At 31.3% G+C, this 18,944-nt stretch overlaps 1 protein-coding gene and 2 long non-coding RNA genes across 5 annotated transcripts in view; 2 read left to right on the top strand and 1 right to left on the bottom strand.

Moving 5' to 3' along the window:
- LOC121119766 (uncharacterized) overlaps window positions 1-1,294 on the bottom strand; it is a 44,311-nt gene extending 43,017 nt beyond the window's left edge. Inside the window, exon 1 of the mRNA XM_040714555.2 lies at window positions 1,057-1,294. Coding sequence (XP_040570489.1) covers window positions 1,057-1,120 — 64 coding nt within the window. The 5' untranslated portion in view covers window positions 1,121-1,294. The remainder of the gene's footprint in view (window positions 1-1,056) is intronic.
- Window positions 1,295-1,516: 222 nt separating this feature from the next.
- On the top strand, window positions 1,517-3,894 carry LOC121119767 (uncharacterized). 2 transcript variants are annotated; one of them, XR_011780850.1, is made up of 3 exons: window positions 1,517-1,654; window positions 1,723-3,316; window positions 3,470-3,894. It is a non-coding gene; the product is annotated as an uncharacterized lncRNA (long non-coding RNA). The 2 variants fall into 2 exon arrangements; XR_005864842.2 differs by having other exon boundaries at window positions 1,723-3,894.
- A 2,326-nt stretch (window positions 3,895-6,220) lies between these two features.
- On the top strand, window positions 6,221-10,082 carry LOC121120332 (uncharacterized). Of its 2 annotated transcripts, XR_011780849.1 has the most exons (3): window positions 6,221-8,876; window positions 9,038-9,398; window positions 9,482-10,082. It is a non-coding gene; the product is annotated as an uncharacterized lncRNA (long non-coding RNA). The 2 variants fall into 2 exon arrangements; XR_011780848.1 differs by having other exon boundaries at window positions 8,831-9,398.
- The last annotated feature ends 8,862 nt before the right edge of the window (window positions 10,083-18,944 follow it).

Below are 18,944 nucleotides of genomic sequence, written 5' to 3'. Positions count from 1 at the left end.
GGTATAATTATGTAATTATGCTCTGGCTCATATTAAACGTGTTTATCAATAATCCATGAGTCTTTTCTATTATGAATAATCCATCATATCGAATGATAATTACTAATGGAGAAGTGATTACCAATTTTTCTACTCGAATGGTTACTGTGTTTATTTATTTTTGTTTCTCTTATTATACTAATTGATCAACTATTTTGATTCTGGCTCAAATTCACTACATAGTGAGGTTTTGTTGGTGTATGCATTGAATTTTGGGGCATGATTCCATCATTTTCCCCAACAGAAAACAACCATTTAATGATTGTATAGTAATATGCATTAAATTTTTGATTAAAAATGACGTATAAATCTGCTTTATTTATATATTTAGGGGAACTTTCCTTGATACAAAAACGATTTTAAGGCAATAGACCCTTAGGCAAAATAGTTAAAGGCAAAATTACAAAGCGTCATTTACAACATGAAATGGACAAATTTCCTACAAATCTTGATTAAACTCCATCTTTAAGAGCTTTAAGAGTAAAAAAAACAACTAACATTTGCATTGAATACTGTTCAATACCTATGATAAAAAGTGGTATTTGAATAGAATCAAAGTAATATCTATTGGAAATCTATTTTAAATGCTTAAATTTGTCTGTTTTTGTGAAAAATATATAATACGAGAAAAATATCTTATTCTTTATATCGTAATTAATCATTTGACCTACAATATGGAAATAAGATTGTATTACGATGCAATAACATATTTTTTACGTATTCTGATATATAATGAAACTACCATTGATGGACATATTTTTCATACACTGTAAGGTTTAAGTCCTTTCCTCTACTGATCCCATTTTTCAATCAACATATTATTATTTTCCGTACTATTAATGAAAAAAAAATATTGCTATACAATTTGTTCGTTTAGGCCTCCAAAATGACCTACATCACATAAAAAAAACTTTATAGAGTATCCATCGGACAGTCATAGTTTTTATCAACAAAATATTAGGATAAAAATATACATTTGTACAATTATATCAAGGATATTATATAAAACAAACTAACCGACATAGAGTCCAGACGCAATCATTGATGCCCCTACTAGACACACAAATATTCTAGTTAACATGTTTTTTATTCTATTTGTATAATGTGCTCACACGATTCAAATTACATTTAGAACTGAAACAAGATATATGGATACCGTTGGCGTTTGGATTTTCATTTATAATGTGTGTACATTTTTTTTCAAATGCTGGCCGTAAATGAAAAGACAGTGAAGAATAATAATGTAATAACTATGATGCTACACAATCGTAGAATCGTCTGCGAACCGACACTTCCTTTTACTCAAAATTATATATGGAGGAGCAGGAGGGTCCATCAGTCAAAGAATTATCTGCTTCACTATATTTATATATTTATTTTTAGATTCTAATTTCACGTTTTTATTTATTTATATAGAGCGTTTGAATTGACGTCATAAATTACATCATAATTGAAGAAGACGTCATCGTGGGTGCTCATACAACCTCTCATAAAATGGACAAATTTTTAATAAATTAAACTCAATCAAATGGATTTATTAATAAAGAAGACTTCATATCTTCATTGAATACTACATGATGCAAATGATAATCACTGATATTTCAATTAAATTAAAGTAATGTTCAAAAATAATCCTTATAAAATGTTTAAATTTGTACAAGTTATTCTTTTTATATCCTTTAGGGACAAGAAAAATAGAATAATTTGAAACAAATCTCAAATTCTTCCCATTCTAATTGTTATTTCTTTATTACAATGATGGAAATAAGATTTTCAGATTTTTTTATGGGCCCGATATTTAATAACTTTCAACAATCGTTAGTACCGATACGTTGGTCTTTCAGTCCCAGCTATTCTTCACTCCTAGGTAGAATTGAATAATATAAAAAATGAAAAAAATAATAAATGTTATGTAGAACCATAGATAATATACATAACTCATAACTCCTCTTGACTGGCCTGTCGAAGAAAAACATATGAAAAATTGTTGACCTGGCTCGACTTGTTAGGACAAGATGAATTATTTTGAAACTACGCACTTTAATGATCTATTGAGTATTTTAATTGAGTGGAACAAGGCAAAATGGTTCAAAGTTGCTCTGCAATAAAATGTAATAATTGCCATGGATCGGACAAGGTGAAATTAACCCGAATTTCATTTAATCAAATGCCACAATATCTTCAATTAAGTGTTGAATGGCTACGGGCAATTCGGCGTAAAATTTTTAAGCCATAATTCAATACCTATTTGTGTTCAGAAAATTTTAAAGAGTCAGATTTTGTTCGTGATGGGGTTCTACAAATTTATAGTCTCAAAGAAGGAAGTATTCCGTCAGTATTCCCAGGTATTCTGGATAGATTATGTACTCCTTCTCTGAGCAGGCGCCGACTTCTTGTTCGTCATACTCAGAACTAGAGACAGACGAATAAAGATATGCAATGTAAATCAGATGTTCCGGAATCAAAAACATTTATTAAGGTGTATGTATATATATGTATATTAGAGTGTACCGTAATTAGAAAAGTTGGGAATTTGGTATACCTGGATGAAATGTCTGAAAGTGTTGTTGATGATTTGTCTCATGATAAATTTTATGCTTATCGCATTACAATAATGAATATCATAGAAATTGAAATTGCAGTTGAATAACTTCTTAAAATTGTTTCACATTCAATATGGCTAAAATTGGCAAGTCGTTTCGTACGACTCTACATCTCAATACATGGGTTGGCTGGAGGTAAAACAAAAAAGTTGCGCGTTATAATCAAGTTCATTGTAAATTTTGACTTCCGTATCTGGTTTGAAATTAAAGTAGATTTAAATATTTTCACCGGTCCATCACATACATTATATCAAATACAATTAATTCAGAACATGAAGAAAAAATGCACTTTCAAAAGAAATAAAAAGGTATCTCCATGAAATTTGTGGAGAAAGTGTGAGGCATGCTCACTCTGAGCATGTTCTACTACCTTGTTTAACAAGCTCTAAGATAGACAATTCGGGATATCAAAAATTAGAGACATGAGAGATGGAAGTGATTTGGGAGATATTAGTGTACGGCCATACTGTTCACCTCTCCCACTTCTCAAAATACCATGCTGCAGAAAAAGTTGTGAACGTGCAGTGAAAGAAGTAGCCAACGCTTCATCTCAAATTTGTGGACAGGAGAGACGGAACTATATCAGAGCAATCTTCCTTCATAATGAAACAAAAAAATAATTAGAAGCAATTATTGTTTCATAGTTTCTTTTTTAAAAGGCTATCGAAAAAAAGGTAATTAAATATTCATAATAAATGCAAGATATCAAACTTATAGAATATAAAAATAAAATTATACTTAAATAAAAACAAATCAAGAAGTAATGAATAAAAAGTTGTATCTTTAAGAGTTTAAGATGAGTAATAAAGGACTACTTTATCTTTCAGGAATTATGTGCCATTTACTGTATCACTCGGAGAAAATATTTCGACGCTATCGACATCTTGCTTTTGACAAAAATGCTCTCGACAAATTGTTGCAAAAGATTTTGCTGGCTGAAACACTTTCCCAAATCTTATAAAGTTCCAATTATCAGAAACTGCAATAGGAGCAGATAATTATTATTGGAGTCTTACTCATCTTGTCATAAAAAAATTAAAGTTTGCCCTTAATTAATCTATTAATACTAATTGAACCACAATAACTTAACCCTTCTTTTCAATTGATATTCAATGAATTATTAATTGTCAAATCTCTTTTATAAATTTTAAATTTACTACAATCTTTTATTTTTTTATTTACTATTATCTTTTGAAAGAGGTCATGTTGAAAAGCTGAAAGACATGGAGATAAAATACATAGATTGATGATACTGAACAATAGCAAGGGAAATTCTTTGACATCGCGACACCAGATGAGAGAAAAAAAATAGTTGACCAAAACAGAGGAAAACATAGTATTTCCTGTTATAAGCTCCAAGAATTTTATAGTATTAGTATAGCAGTTGTAGAATATATTGGTATTTATGAAAAATAATCAGGTCTTTCAATCTATTAATGGTCATGTCTCTGATTCATCTCCTGAATAATTGTGTAATTAGTTATAGAGTATTAGTAAGGGTTATTTCGGTCCTCATTTATTCGGTCCAGTCTAGTCTTAGGAACGGCTCTATTGGTCCTTTGGAATGTCGATCATTACGAATTGTCCTTAGGACTGTCAGTATTATAAAACGAAATAATTAAAAAAAGTAAAACCACCCTCAATGACGTCACCAGGGAATGATTTTACCTTTTTAAGGAAAACATTTGGAACCAGACTGTATTGGACCGCGGAGCTTGGTCCCAAATAATGACCAACACAACACAATAATTGATAATAACCTCAGCGATCCTATTCGATAGAAAATTATTATTTTTTACAAATAAATTTGAACGAAAATTGATGACGTGGTCGTCGTTTTGCCTCGTGACTTTAACTGTGGTTCTTTGTTAAAAGATGCATTTACAGGACAATAAAGAAGGAACAGCTAAATTAACACCGTTCAAAGATGTTCTCCATTAATGGGGGTTACTATATCTATCGTACATGTATGCGTATACGTGAATATATATGTCTATTCAGTCATGAAAATCCGGTTTATTTTTTTGCTTACCCGTTTTTATGGAATTGGTAATCTGAAGAATGAATTTGATTTTCCTCAGAAGTTTCGTTATTATTTAATTCCCAAGTAGTAAACATCCTTTGCTAAATACATTCAATTCTATTCAAAACCTGTTTGATTATTCGTGGGTGCTCATAAAAGACAGAGCGTAACCCTGAGGATTTTGGAATCAGAGTAGAATTGGGGATCGGTATCAGAGTAATTCTAGCAAATGTCCTTGTTTATATCCTTTTCTCCTTCCTCTCTTGTCATTGTAGCTGATCTAATCAAACGTCTAAGTATTATTATTGCTCTCCTCAAATACATACTTCAAATTGTCATGTTGAAAATTAATTTCGGTTTCATTTTTTTTAACATGCCCATTCTAAACTGGATTTTCATCATTATGTATATCAACTCTTGTTTATTTGTATGAGGCCTTTTTAAGAGCAACTTTTCTTCCAATTTCATGTACATTATACACGAACGATATATGTCATACTAATAATCTGCTTGTAATCGTTCATTTTTTTTATTCAGACGCTCACGCCTTCAACAATGAAGATGCTCATTTTCCACTCAATATGTAAGTCAGTTATATTATTATTATTGCATAACTTATTATTAAAATATTATTCTTAAAATATATTCCTCAGCAATCAAACATTTTATACATGTTGAAATTCTGAGGAAGTTGTAATTCAAATAGAACAAAGGAGAAGAAACCAGTTTTCAATGCAGATAAAATTTGCTATTATTTTGCAATCAAGTCTCAAAACTCCAACAAACTTACACAATAATTACATAACAATCAATTTTGTAAAGTAAACAAAGTTTATATGTTTTGCATACTTAAATTAATTGCATTGTATGTTGATTTCCAAAATTTATGGGTGTTTTTGGTTTATGAAAGAGTATAAAATTACTTTTTAGGGTATTGTTTTTCCAAAAAAAACTGATTTTAACGTGTTTCTAAAGAAATAATTATATTATAAATTAAGAAAATTGAGATTTTTTGAATGATTAATTAATGGATTTGGATAATATTACGGAGAAGGATGAGGATTTTTATAACACATCCTATTTACAATTGTATGCTAAGCGATTTCAACACTAAACTACAATAGTGGTGTTCACTATTTTTAGCAACACTATTAAGTAAGAAAAGAAACAAAGACCACGTGATCCATATTAGTCCACATATGTTTGCTATACATTTTAATTGCTCGTTAGTGTGCAGAATAACCTTACATCTTACCCATAGTCCATGCAGATAAGATTCAAAAAGTGATAATGTGAAGTATTCTGAAACCGTCAAAAAAAAAAAAAAAAAAAAAAAAAAAGGTACCAAATTTGAACTATAATAGTCATATATGTTAAAAACATAAAGACATTTCAAATAATTTTATTTTTTTAAATGTTTATTGTAATAATAAAAATATATTTCAATGAATTTAGAGATATCAATAGTTTCATAAAATTTTTTAACAGATTATCTTATGAAGTTTTAAAATATTTTATCAAATTTTAAATAAAATATGATTTTATATACCTTGTCAAAATATTAAAGATGGATTTGGAAGATTATTCTAGCTAATGCTTATTATTTTTATTTAAAAAAAATTATTATTACAATTTATCACAACAACATCTAAAAAAATTAATATAAAGGTTATACACACAATTCTATATTTCCCGCCTTCCTCCAACGTAAGAAAAACGAAGAAGATTAATAATAAATAAAAAAAAGAGAGTTGATGAGCCAGTAATCATCCCTTCCTTTTAGAATTTCCAGTTGATCGTAGATAGGCTATGTAAACATAAGAATAAAATAAAAGTTCATTTTAAACACCAACAATTACAGGGTGTCCAGGATAAATTGGAACTACTTTAAACTTCATCCAGATCCATAATGGGGATATTTGGGGTTAAATCATACTAATATAAAAGGTTGTGTGAACAATACACTATAACTTCCTCCACAATTGTATTGACAACAAACAATAGTCATCATGGAACAAGCAGGGGGAGACACCCTCCTCGAATTGGCTCGCACGGGACACAAGCCCTCTGCTATCTACAAGCTTCTTAACTACCCCAAGACCACGGTGTACCGGGTCTTCAATGCCTAGAGGTTGAGGGGAAGGTCTGCTGCAAGGCCCACAACATGAGAAGTGACCGAATCTGTACTCCCCACTTCCTTGAAGGCTCCGGAAGTCCATCAAGGGTTCACCAGGGACTTCCTTGTACAGGTTGGCCAAGAACCGGGGAGTGAGCAAGCAGCTGGTCTCCAAGGCTGTGAATGAGGACCTCGGGTACAGGTCATAACAAATGGCCAAACAACACATCCTCAAAGCATCCATGAAGGCCACCAGGCTCACCAACGGTAAGCGTCTCCTCAATGACCTGAAGAGCCATGGAGGAAGAATCATCTTCTTCTCCGACGAGAAGAACTGGACTGTCGACAGAAGCTACAACGTCCAGAATGTTAGGTGGCTCGCGAAGGAGAGGGAAGAGGTACCTGCGGTCTTCACCACAAAGTTCCCAGCTTCCGTGATGCCCCTGGGTGTCATCTGCAGCACCGGTGAGGTGATGCCTCCTTTCTTCTTCAATCCCAAGGAAAAGGTTAACGCGATTAGGTACTGCAAAGTCATGGAGGAGTTTGTCATCCTCTGGATGAAGGATACGGCCACTGGGAGGGAGTTCATATTCCAACAAGACTCAGTGCCCGCACACATCGCCATGAGGACCACGGACCTCTTCAACTCCCACGACATCACTTTCTGGGATCGCAACACCTGGCCCTCCAACTCACCCGACCTCAATCCGTGTGATTACTACTGGTAGGGAAGTTGGAGAGGGAGGTGTGCAAGGTCAGCCAAAAGAGCATCGTGGCCCTGAAGGGATCCATTACGATGGAGTTGAATGCTGTCGATTCCGCGGAAGTCATCAGGGCGTGCAAATCCTTCAGAGGCACAGGAGGGAGCAGATGATGGCTGCTGAGGGAGGACATGTTGAATAAATTTATTGTTTAATATCATGTCTAACTTTTTCATATTAACAAATACACTCCAAATTCCATTTTTATCAAGCAGGTTGAATTTTAAGATAGTTCCAATGTATCGTGGACACCCTGTAGTATAAAGTGGGAAAACCTATATACACAAAACCCTTTTATAATATATATTTTTTCCTGCGTTCCATCCATCCTTTCCTATACACATTCGTCCGTCCATTCTACCGATCCAAGCTGGATCCCGTAGCTGTAAAGTATCTGAGGATACGTATCGATTATAAGCCAGTTTAGGACGTCTAATATCCCCGTGTACTCCACAAGAATAATCCTCGCAACGGCCTTGAATCCTTGAACACTTGTAGAGTATGTGTCTGCTTGTCTCGGTTTCTAATCTACTGAAGGAGCAAATCCTCTTCGTTGCATCTTAGAGTGACTTATTTAGAAATAATGAGGAGGTGGACATTCGATACCGAAATCATTTTTTGACAGAGTACATGATTGGAATCATCATATCTATTTTAGGGGCGTATTCCCAAATTTTCTTTGAAGATCCGCCAAGTTTTTTGATTCGCTCTGCAACTATCGTGTGAGAACTTTGAAGATTTAGTTCTTGACAGAAATTAATTCCTAATATGACGATTCGTAAGGGATTCCATAATAAGACTCGAAGGAATAAATGGACCGTATGGGAGTGGATGTTTCTTTAAACTTTGATAATACAATCCTGAGAGTTAGATACTCTCTCGCACTATGGGTGGAAACTCTGCTCTATAGCTGTGCTACTGAGGTCAGTCTGGTCGATTTATAGATTTCTTCGGCACTGATCAAACGTGTATTATAATTTATCGTTTCGTTAAACCTAGAAGAAGGACGACTGAAGACATGATAGAGATGTACCTATGTAAAATCTTTGCTCAGATGTAGACATCTGAACCAGGAGAAATTGAGTGATTTCCAGAGTGCTTCGGTTGGGGTAACTCCCATATCTCAGTCACTAATGGCGGAGTTCATTCTCTTTTCTGTTGCTGTGCCCCAGATGAAATGTAGTTTTATTTTATTTATTTATTTTACAGGTGTTTCTCGAGTACGGCATGGATCGCAGCAAGTCGGGATGATATTGATTCTCCTTGCTTTGGTCTTATCAAACTTATTGCAAAGGATTTTTGAGAAATGTGATGAAAACTTTTGTAATATATAGGTAAGCTCAACTTTGTTGGCCTTTTTACTTATTTTTGAGCTCGAAGCAATAAAAATCTCGAGGAGCTTGGTCCTTTCTTAGATTTCGAATTCAGGGAAGTATATCTTAATGTATGATTTGATAGATGTGATTACTTTTGTTTTCTCATTGTTTATTTCAAGACCCGTTTGGTTCTTAAAATGATCCATCACCTTGAGCACAGTGTCAATTGAATTTCGTATTTCTGAAGGAGATCCCGTGAGAAATAATGTGAAATCCTCCGCCAATAACTGTATGTCTTAGTTCTGTTTCCATAACTTTGATGTTCTTGGAAGATGACAGGGTCTCATGGAGGCAATTTATGGCTACTAGGAAAAGTGACGGAATAAGAGGCCTTCCCTGCAGAAAGCCTCTCTCCACTATGAAAGCTTCCTCCCTACACCCAGAATCCAAGGAGCACGTAGTGTTTCTTAAAACTGAAGATATCATTTCTACAAGTCTAACAGGAAGCGCGTATTTGAGGAGTTGGGTAACTATGAATTTGTAAGAAATTGATTCAAACGCTCCTTGGAAATCAATATTTATAGTTTTTTATTCTATTTTACTGTAATTTGTTTCTTCTATAGCGTCTTTTATTGATCTGGGGATGTCATCCGCATTGCGACCTTTTATAACCCCTTTCTAATTTTTTAATAAAAAAGTTGGAAGGAATCCGAACAACCTTTGGTTTAAGATCCCCAATAATATTATATATTATGTATTCAATAACGTGATTGGTTTTTATTTTTTATTTGAAGTGGGTCTTTTTCTTTCTTGAGGATTAGAATGACGATGCCTCTGTTTATAAACTCTGGGACATATCACAATATGACTATATTTCAATTCAAGAATTAATAATTATTATTCGGTCTTGGTCAAGTACAGTTCAGTCCAAATATCAGTCCTAAAACTAATTTTATGACGTCTATCCACTTTTTTTTATTAAGTTCTAGAACTGTCTGTCCGAAGAATCGACAGTCTAATGTACCAGTTCAAAAGACTGATAGGACTGGAATGGACCGAATAGATATAGACTGACAACACTATTTATATGTATAATACTATTTCACTATGTAGAAGATCATATCTCTGTGATTTTTTTGTATATAAAAGGCAATCTATCAAATTTTACTTCTTTATATTAATCTCTCGAAACCTTCATCAATAAAAAATAGTCATGGGTCATTAGTTTTTTAAAGTTCAGTTTATAATTCTTATCTAGTAAAACTTGTCGAGTAGCTTCACAGCCCGCGTTGAATAGTGACACATCAATGATAAAAAGGAGTGTAAACCTGCTATTGGAAAAAAATTATACGGAGGTGCAGACATACGCAATATGAAGCCACTATCTAACAAAACGATGCAAAGGTACGGATACGGAACGACACGAACTCTTGGTACGAATGTACGAATACAAAATTTAAAATAATGGTACGCTACTCGGCCCTGCTGAATTAAGACTCTTTTTTTTTTTTTGGGGGGATTTCTGCTATGAAAAGGAGTACATTCTACATTAAAAATATCATTGGTACAGGGAAATGTTATAGATATAATTAAATTCATATGTATATATACTTTTTTATTAAATAAATTTACACCTAAGATAGGCGAGAATTCTTCTTTTAGAGGGAGATGTTTACACCCCCACGACCTATTAAATAATAAAGAAAAGAAAAAAAAGAACACACGCATCTACCATTTTTCTTTTTTTAATCCACTTTTTAAAATTTAGAGCATCAACCACTCTCTCAGTTACAGTCGATATTTCTAAATTGTAATCTATATATTCTTTAGGGTCGAGAGATAGCCTATTTCCCATTTTAGAATAGTTTTGATTCATAAGTACATTCCAACTTAGAGTATCGAAGTTTGAACATTTCTTTGATGGCGCTACGTCAGTAAATCTAGAAATTACATGGTCTTTTGTTGTCAGACGTCGATATTTATCTTCCTTTTCTACTGATTAGTGTTCTTACAAGGCGTTACTTAGATAACACAAATTTATACAGTGTATGTTGTTGTCAGTTGTCGAAGTTTCTACTTATTTTCCCCTAATCAGTTTTCTGAACGTTGATTGATTGAATAATAATTGACTCGTGTTAAGCTATTTATAATTTGCAACAATTATGGAATGATAAATCCATAGCCGTGAAACATTAACTAATTACCAAATGACTTTGGATTTTTTTTTTGGTTTATTTTTCGACAAAGGGTTGCGTGATACAATAAAGGTGACGGCGTGCAGAACCTCCATTATTTTATGGGGAGGAAAGTTGTTTATTTATATAAGATAAGTAGCGGTAGTGCCTGGGATTGCCCGGAGCGTCAGCTAAAAGACAAGTTTTGTTTTTAACCAAATAGAAGATCACTCCCCAATAAATCTTAATTGTTACTCTCCGTTTTCATGAGCACGCTCACACTCACACACCTTGAATATTTTATTAATACAACTACATTGTTCTTTCTTCGACCAAAATATGTTTATGATATACACCATAAGGTAAAGACTATATACAGTGCACCCGGTGACTCGATTCCATAAATGCGTTCATTCAGACGAACAAATTTTGCTTTGTTAATATTGGTTTATGGTCACACGGAAAAATACTACTACAAATCTTGAAAGATAATATTATTTAATATAAATATAGGTGTAATGTGACTGACGTGGAGGGTCCTGAGAATATTCTTCTGAGCATGCACTATACAACTAGTTTAAAGAAAAAGCTACAGACTGTCTCACTACCTTGCAGAGAATATATATTCTTTAGTTTGCTCATACCTCATTGAATTAACATGATGAATTCCACTAACAGGAAAAGAAATTGAATGCATAATGAGGGCAAATGATAAAGTACTTAGTACAACGTCAATTGAAGTATAATAAAGTGACATTTTGTGGGACGGGGGGAGATTTCACGAAGACAAGGAAACTACTCAAGCCAAATTACTCCTTTCTTCACTCGGTTAATAGTTCTAGAATTACACTACAACTAAGGTTGTGTCACTCCTGATATGAGAGTCCAGTTCAGTCCAGCATATCAGTCCAGAAAACTTATAAGTTTGGGTCCTTGATGATGTCATTCAACTTTTTTTTTAAATCAGTTCTAGTACTAACTAGTGTTGTGTCGATCCGTTTTTAGGACTGAAGTTGAGTCTCGGTTCAGTCCTGCATATCTGTCCTAAAACTGATAAACTTCAGTCCGTCGTGACGTCACTCAACTTTACTTCTTCCTTTTTTAATCAGTTTTATTACTGAGAGTCCAAAGGACTTACAACTATTTTTTAAATGTTTTTACAATACTTCAAAGAAAATTAATATTGATCTCAGTTCTACTATCTATAAGTATACATAGTATTATACTTATAAATAAATGTCTTTGTTCATTCACATTAAATTTCTTTAACAAATCTTCAATAGAAATTCGATTTTCTATTAAGATATTGACTACGAAGAAACCTTTGTCTTAATCATGATAGACATTCTTTGAAGTCAGTGTATATAATGAAGAAAATTCAATCATTTCCAACAATGGAATAATCCCTTGAGACTTGTTTTTAAATTATATCTTATTTTGAAACTTATTATATTATAAAAAAATACAAACGTACACAATACTATGTACATTGTACAGACATGAAAAATCAATTCCAGTAATATATTATCTGGACTCGCAATTGAAGTAGTAAAATTTATGAGATGCTGTTCCATAAATTTTATGGTATATATATTGTTTTTCTTAATCCTTTTGTATCCCATCCAATGGTTGCTATTTTTTTAATACAGGGTGGAGATTTTAAATCCAAAAAATTGAGAATTTCGTTTATTACAAATTATTTGACAAAATTAATTCAGTAATTAACAAATCTTTTGCTCTGTCATGTAGGGGTCCATAATGAAGTCAATCCCTCAAACCAACCCCCTTCAGATCCCACCACAGCCTTCAACCTGGTCCTGAACCTGGCAATGATTTTGATGAGAAACTCTTTGTCCATGTTGACCCAATGCCTTGAGAATGGAAGAGGGCAAGTAGTCAGCAGTGTCATGTCCATGTATATTGGACTCTCTCTCAAAGATGCCCCACTTATATTAATCCAAGGAATTCAGATCTACCAATCTAAGAATCCCCATTAACATTCCCCATTTTATACAAGTCTTAAAAATCTTGGTTTTTCTGGAATAAATCCGGTACCAAATAATCATTTGAACTTACCGCACCACTGTCAAACTATTGCGTAACATTGGATCATTTTTATCGATTTAATCTCTATAGCATAATTATTTATGGAGTTATTTTCAAAAGGTTACCTGTCATTTCTCGGGCCAATGAGAGAACGGGAAATTGAATGGCCAATAGTCCATATTATTTCTTCTTAATATTTATAATCATTTAGTTCGGGCGAGTATAGTAATAATATATGTATTACTATGAATTTAAAAAAAAAAAGATATATTATAAACTTCAAATAATATACCATCATTTATGCATGACAAAATTTGTCTAGATGAGAAGTCCCTCTTTTATTTTTGTCAAAAAATTACCAAATAGAAATTAGCGGAGAAAGTGTCAAAAAACTTTTTCCACTAATTTTGTAAAAAAAGTAGTAAATTAATTTATTTGCATTGTAAAGAGGAAAAAAACTAACCAAGATTTTTTTCATACTTGCAAAAAAAAAAAAAAAAAGTTATGGAAAATAATGTTGTTGAAAAAATAAACTTGGATAACTGGTTCATTTTTGCAAATATTGCAAAAGTTATTTCATAAAATGTTCCGGAAATTGAAAATAATTTTAACAAAATGTTAGTGTTAAAAATTTTCCAAAATGCATCGTTTTGTGGTATTTTTTCTTAAAAATCGAAAATGAACGTTTCATATAAATTAGTGAAAAACATGAAAAATTATTCAGAAAAGTGTCATTTTTATATGCAAAAGTATTTCCAAACAAATTTCTACAAATTGTATTTAATTTATGAATCTAATATTCTATTGGAAATCTTTTTTTTTTTTTTTTTTTTTTGGACTTCAAAAAACGAAACAGCAATTTTCACCGATTTCTTTTTTTTTTTTCCTAACTTTTTTGAATTTGAATAAATTTAAAAAAGGTCTTTTATCCTTATGGTTTTTCTTTAAGATACCAGTCACTTTATTATTTATAACTTAATCTAGGCTTTCTGAGCTCCAAAAAGCAGTGTTTGTGTTTTGAGTATTAAATAAGCCCCCTTATATAACCTCCCTCCCCCAAAAAAAAATCCCCCCCCCTCTTAGCTTGACCATATTAAAAAAACACCCATAAAGGACACACCCACACAAACTCTAATTTATATAATTGCAGTTGAGCGAATGATAGTTCAACTTCGTATTCGGAGATCCTCTCAAGGAATTTGTACTTTTTCTTATGCAATTTTGTCAGCTAAATTTGATGAACACACTTTCATAAACATAGATTTCAGGGTTGCCTAGATATTGAGGTCTAAACTTTTTCTGGATTTAAAATCCCACCCAGTACATAATATATTTTCATACTAAATGCAAATGTTGTAAAATCCTTCATATATGTAGACCAATATGAGTAATAAAAGCCTTGATTTGCCATTATTTATGTATAAATGAATTCATTATTAATCCTGCAAAAAAATAGGGGTAATATTTATTAAGGGTCGTTAATATATAAAAAATATGTTCATACAATAAAAAATGTTGTAAAATAATGGTTTCATTGATCAATTAATCATTAATTTATCTGAGAATGGAGTTTATTACACTCAAGACTGGCTTATACTATTATGGTTATATATTTATGTATAGTTCTGGAGTAGGAACCTTATGTACAAATCTCCATAACAGGACTCGCAAAATCAGTAGTCCTACGTCTCTAACTACTCAGGCTATTAAAAATTAGCACTCCCTGCCAGATTGGTTATCTAAAATGACTATTTTGTATCAAAAAAGTCAAAAATCTATAGAATATTGAATTATTGCATTATTCTCGTCAAAAGTATTCTAAATTCTATATCCTATTTTTGGATTGCAACATGTACAACTTTCTCATACAAGTTGAACAATTAAGATATATGTGGTCTGTCAAGACAAGATTAACCTTAGATGAGTTTTCTAAAAGGGGAGGGTTGATTACATAATTGTTCAGAATCTAATTATCTTATACGTCAAATCCAGATATAAGAAATTCAGAAATAATAAAAATATGTCAATATTATCTCAGATACTAATTTTTTACTACATAAAATAATTCGCATAAAAGAAACATGTAGTAAGAAATTAGCATGAAATCAAATTTTTCTTACCTTTTTTTTGTCAACTTTATTATAATTCATGAGTCTTATAAAAAAATTTGGACTGAAAATTTCGGCTATATTCTATTTTTCATCTGAAAAATTGCAGTTTTTTAAATCCAGATTTGACTATATTTCTATGTGAAAAAGTTATTTTCATAAATCATTAAGTGCACTTAAATATCGGCAATCAGTGATTGAAAAAATAGCATATATTTGAAAGGCTATAAAAGAGCTTAACCATGTCACATAGATTTAATGAAGGCTCGAAAAAATATCTTTAATAAATTAAAGTTTTACTCCCGGATATTTATCGAAAAATCTTCAATCTAAAAGGATATTTTATTCAGGGAATTTCATTATGTGACAATGAAATACAATTTGAGTTTTCAGAGAATTGATATAATTTGACCGAATTGGGTGAAACATGTGCTTTTTTGCAAAAAAAAGTTCTAATTGTTGTAAATGTCTTAGGAAAGTAACATTAATTCAACTATAGAGCCATGTAAGGCGTAAAAAGTAATGTATATATATTTGTATAAAACTATATACTTAATTTTAGCAAAGAAATGAAAATATAGTCATATTGATGAAATTTAGCAGCTTTTTGCATGTAGTACTGACTGTGTATAGAACAAGGTGCACTGTATGTATAAATTACTCCCTGATGTATATTAAATATTTATTTTTTTATCATTGATTTAGTAATGTAATCGTAATAATGAAATATTGCAATCGTTTTGCATGTAGCATCGAGCGTGAATACAGAACCATTTTTTGTTAGTAATCGCTCTAAAGTACTGCCTCCCTGGCTCATCAGCCATCTCATTAACTTTTCTTTCTCAAATTTCTCTAATTATTATTATTTTATTCTTGAGAAGGAAATACATATATTAATTTTCATGTTAGCTACGTGTGAACACGCTCATGAAATACGTAGACTAACATTGAAGATTTGTTCGGGAATTATCTTTTATATTTTTCAAGGAAAGTTTGTCTTTAGCCAACACCTAATTACTTTGGTCAATGCTGGGTAATACTGCTACTAACTAATATTCCTAAGTATCTCAATTCATTCCAGAAATGAGATATATTTGCTAAACTCAAGTCATATGTAGTTAAAGTTTAAGCTCAAGTCATTAGCTGTTATACTTGTACTAAAGAAGAAAAAAATAATGTTGGTGTAGCTGAGAACAGATAGAAAAAAAACAAGGTATATTATTTTGGATTAACAGAAAAGAAAAAATGTTTTATATGCCTTGAGACAGTTAAATATATATCTATAAGCTTATGTACAGTACGATAATATCTTGCAATATATATTTATGCAAATAACGAAGGTGTTAAATGTGACAACGAATTTAACCTTATCAAATTAGGGAATCAAAGTTTCTATTTTGGAACACACAGGAAGTAGTTATTGCTTTTGTAGGTTACAGCGCCAACAAAATATTTGTCGTTCTTTCATTGAATACAAACAAGCACTCCAGGATATGATATTCTGTGGGAGATTCGATCTCCTAATGAAACACCTGGAAAACTATACATTAAACTGTTCTGTTTTCTCCTTAATATTTTTCTCCCTAGCACAATGAACTTTTCTGCTGAGGACAATAAAAAAAAATGATTTTGACAAAGATTCACAAGCCATTTTGACATGGTAAAGGTAATTTTAATTTGAAAAATAGGTATTTTTTAGCATAAATTGGCCATTTTTAGAACTTTTGGAATGTATGTCATAAATAGTGTTGTGTTCTTCCTTATTTAGGACTGAAGCCTGAATTCCATTCCAGTTCAGTCTCGGTCTGGTGCAGTATAGCTCATCTTATCAGTCCTAAAAACTTATAAAGTTCACTCCTTGATGATGTCACTCAACTCTAATTCTTCTTTGTTTAATCAGTTCAAGAACTAAGAGTAGAGGAGTGTCCGCAAGGGGTGGCTTGCGGAGCTGTATTCACCCTCCACAATGTTTGATTTTTACTTAAAAATTTGAAAAATTTGAAATTTAGTTTAATTTTTCTCTTTTTATTCCATAAAAATTAAATTCTTGAATTTACTAATAACCTAATCATCAATATTTATAAAATGATATATAATTAATTAAATTTTGCATAACTCTAAATAAAAAGTTATTCAAATAGAAATGGAAAAATTCACCAGTCTCTAACATGCTACAGTTTTTTGTTCGGAAAATGTGGAACGTTACTCATCTGATATGATTTTCAAATCTATATTAAACAAAAATTCAAATGGTTAGCATTAATATGAAACAAAAATAAAACTTTTTTGATTTATAAAATTTATTTTTATTCCCTTTTAGAACAAGGAGGTTATGTTGTCACATCCTGTCCTGTTTGTTTATTATTTAATTTACCTTAAGTACAACAACCGTAAAGATTTGAACTACATTGGAACCATGTAATACTGTGTTGTGTTTGTATAATTACTATAATTTAAAAAAATATATTTTTCTGCAAAAGGACACTAATTAATTTATCTTATAAGATATATCGAGTATTTAAATATTGTACAATACCTACTCATCATAGTATCATTTGAAATTGTATTTAAATATACAATCGTATAAATCAATAAATATTAAATGTAATTTTTCAGGCTTTGTCGAAATGTCATTTCACAAAATTTTTTTCCCCAATAGTCAGCACATGGTTTAAAATATGATATATTATATTCCAAAGGTCATTTTGGGATCAAATTTAGATTTATCAAATGAATGTTTTGAACTATAGTTAACATTATTGTGTATCTCAAATAATTCCGCAAATTTTAATACAAAGCCGTCAATGTACCCAAATTTTGCACAAACAATAAATATTATTGATGGGACGATAAATTGGAATCGGAGAATCGTGTGTTTTTCCGGGATCGGCATCAGGAAACTAAAAATAGCTTTATTTTTATTTTTATCAGCTAATTTAATTCTTCAAATTAAATTTTCAAAAATTTAATATTTAGATTTAATTTAGTTATTCAAATTTTATTTCCAAAAAATCTAATTTTTTCAAATTTTTTCAAAATAATTTAATTTTCTGCGTATACATAAGGTTTTTTTATAAGAAAAAAATTAAGTTGGGCGACGTCATCAAGGAGCGAACATTATGAGTTTTAAAATTAATATGCAGGAACGAACTGTACAGAACCAAGATTCAACTGAAAGCCTTCAATCCATAATAAGGATCCACAAAACACTAATTATCTACTTTTTTAACTTCATCAAAGATATGCATAAATTTTGAAAAACATCTCCAACCTCTTATAAATATAGATTCTAAGTGATAGAATTACGTATTTTCAACATTTTATGAACTAACTTACATATTTAGGTAATAATATTATATTTATATTACATTAAATTTACATTTTTTTTAATGGGTCTAAGTTGATAGTTAGTTTTTTTAACTTTTTTTGAGCTTTGATTACGGCTTATGTGCTAAATTGTTGCAAAATTATTTTCTTCTAGAATGTCATATTAAGGTCATACATCTTGGTCATATTTTTTTAAGCAAAAAAAATCTTTATTAGTTGGGGAGTGTATGACCTTGTTGGACTCTGAGTAAAAATGAGACCCGACATCTGAGTAATGATTGTAAATAGTCTTGCTAGATACGGAGTGAGATGTATTTATATTCTTCCCACTTGTGAGGGGAGTGAAGCTGCGCTCGTATCTTTATATTTTTCTAATTTATGGAGTTGAGGCCATATTTTGAAGATTTACAATATTGATATTACAATCCAAG

This window comes from Lepeophtheirus salmonis, chromosome 6 (genome assembly GCF_016086655.4).
Source record: "Lepeophtheirus salmonis chromosome 6, UVic_Lsal_1.4, whole genome shotgun sequence".
NCBI lineage: Eukaryota > Metazoa > Arthropoda > Copepoda > Siphonostomatoida > Caligidae > Lepeophtheirus > Lepeophtheirus salmonis.
The sequence above is the reverse complement of the archived record's forward strand: the minus strand, read 5'-3'. Positions and strand labels throughout refer to the sequence as shown.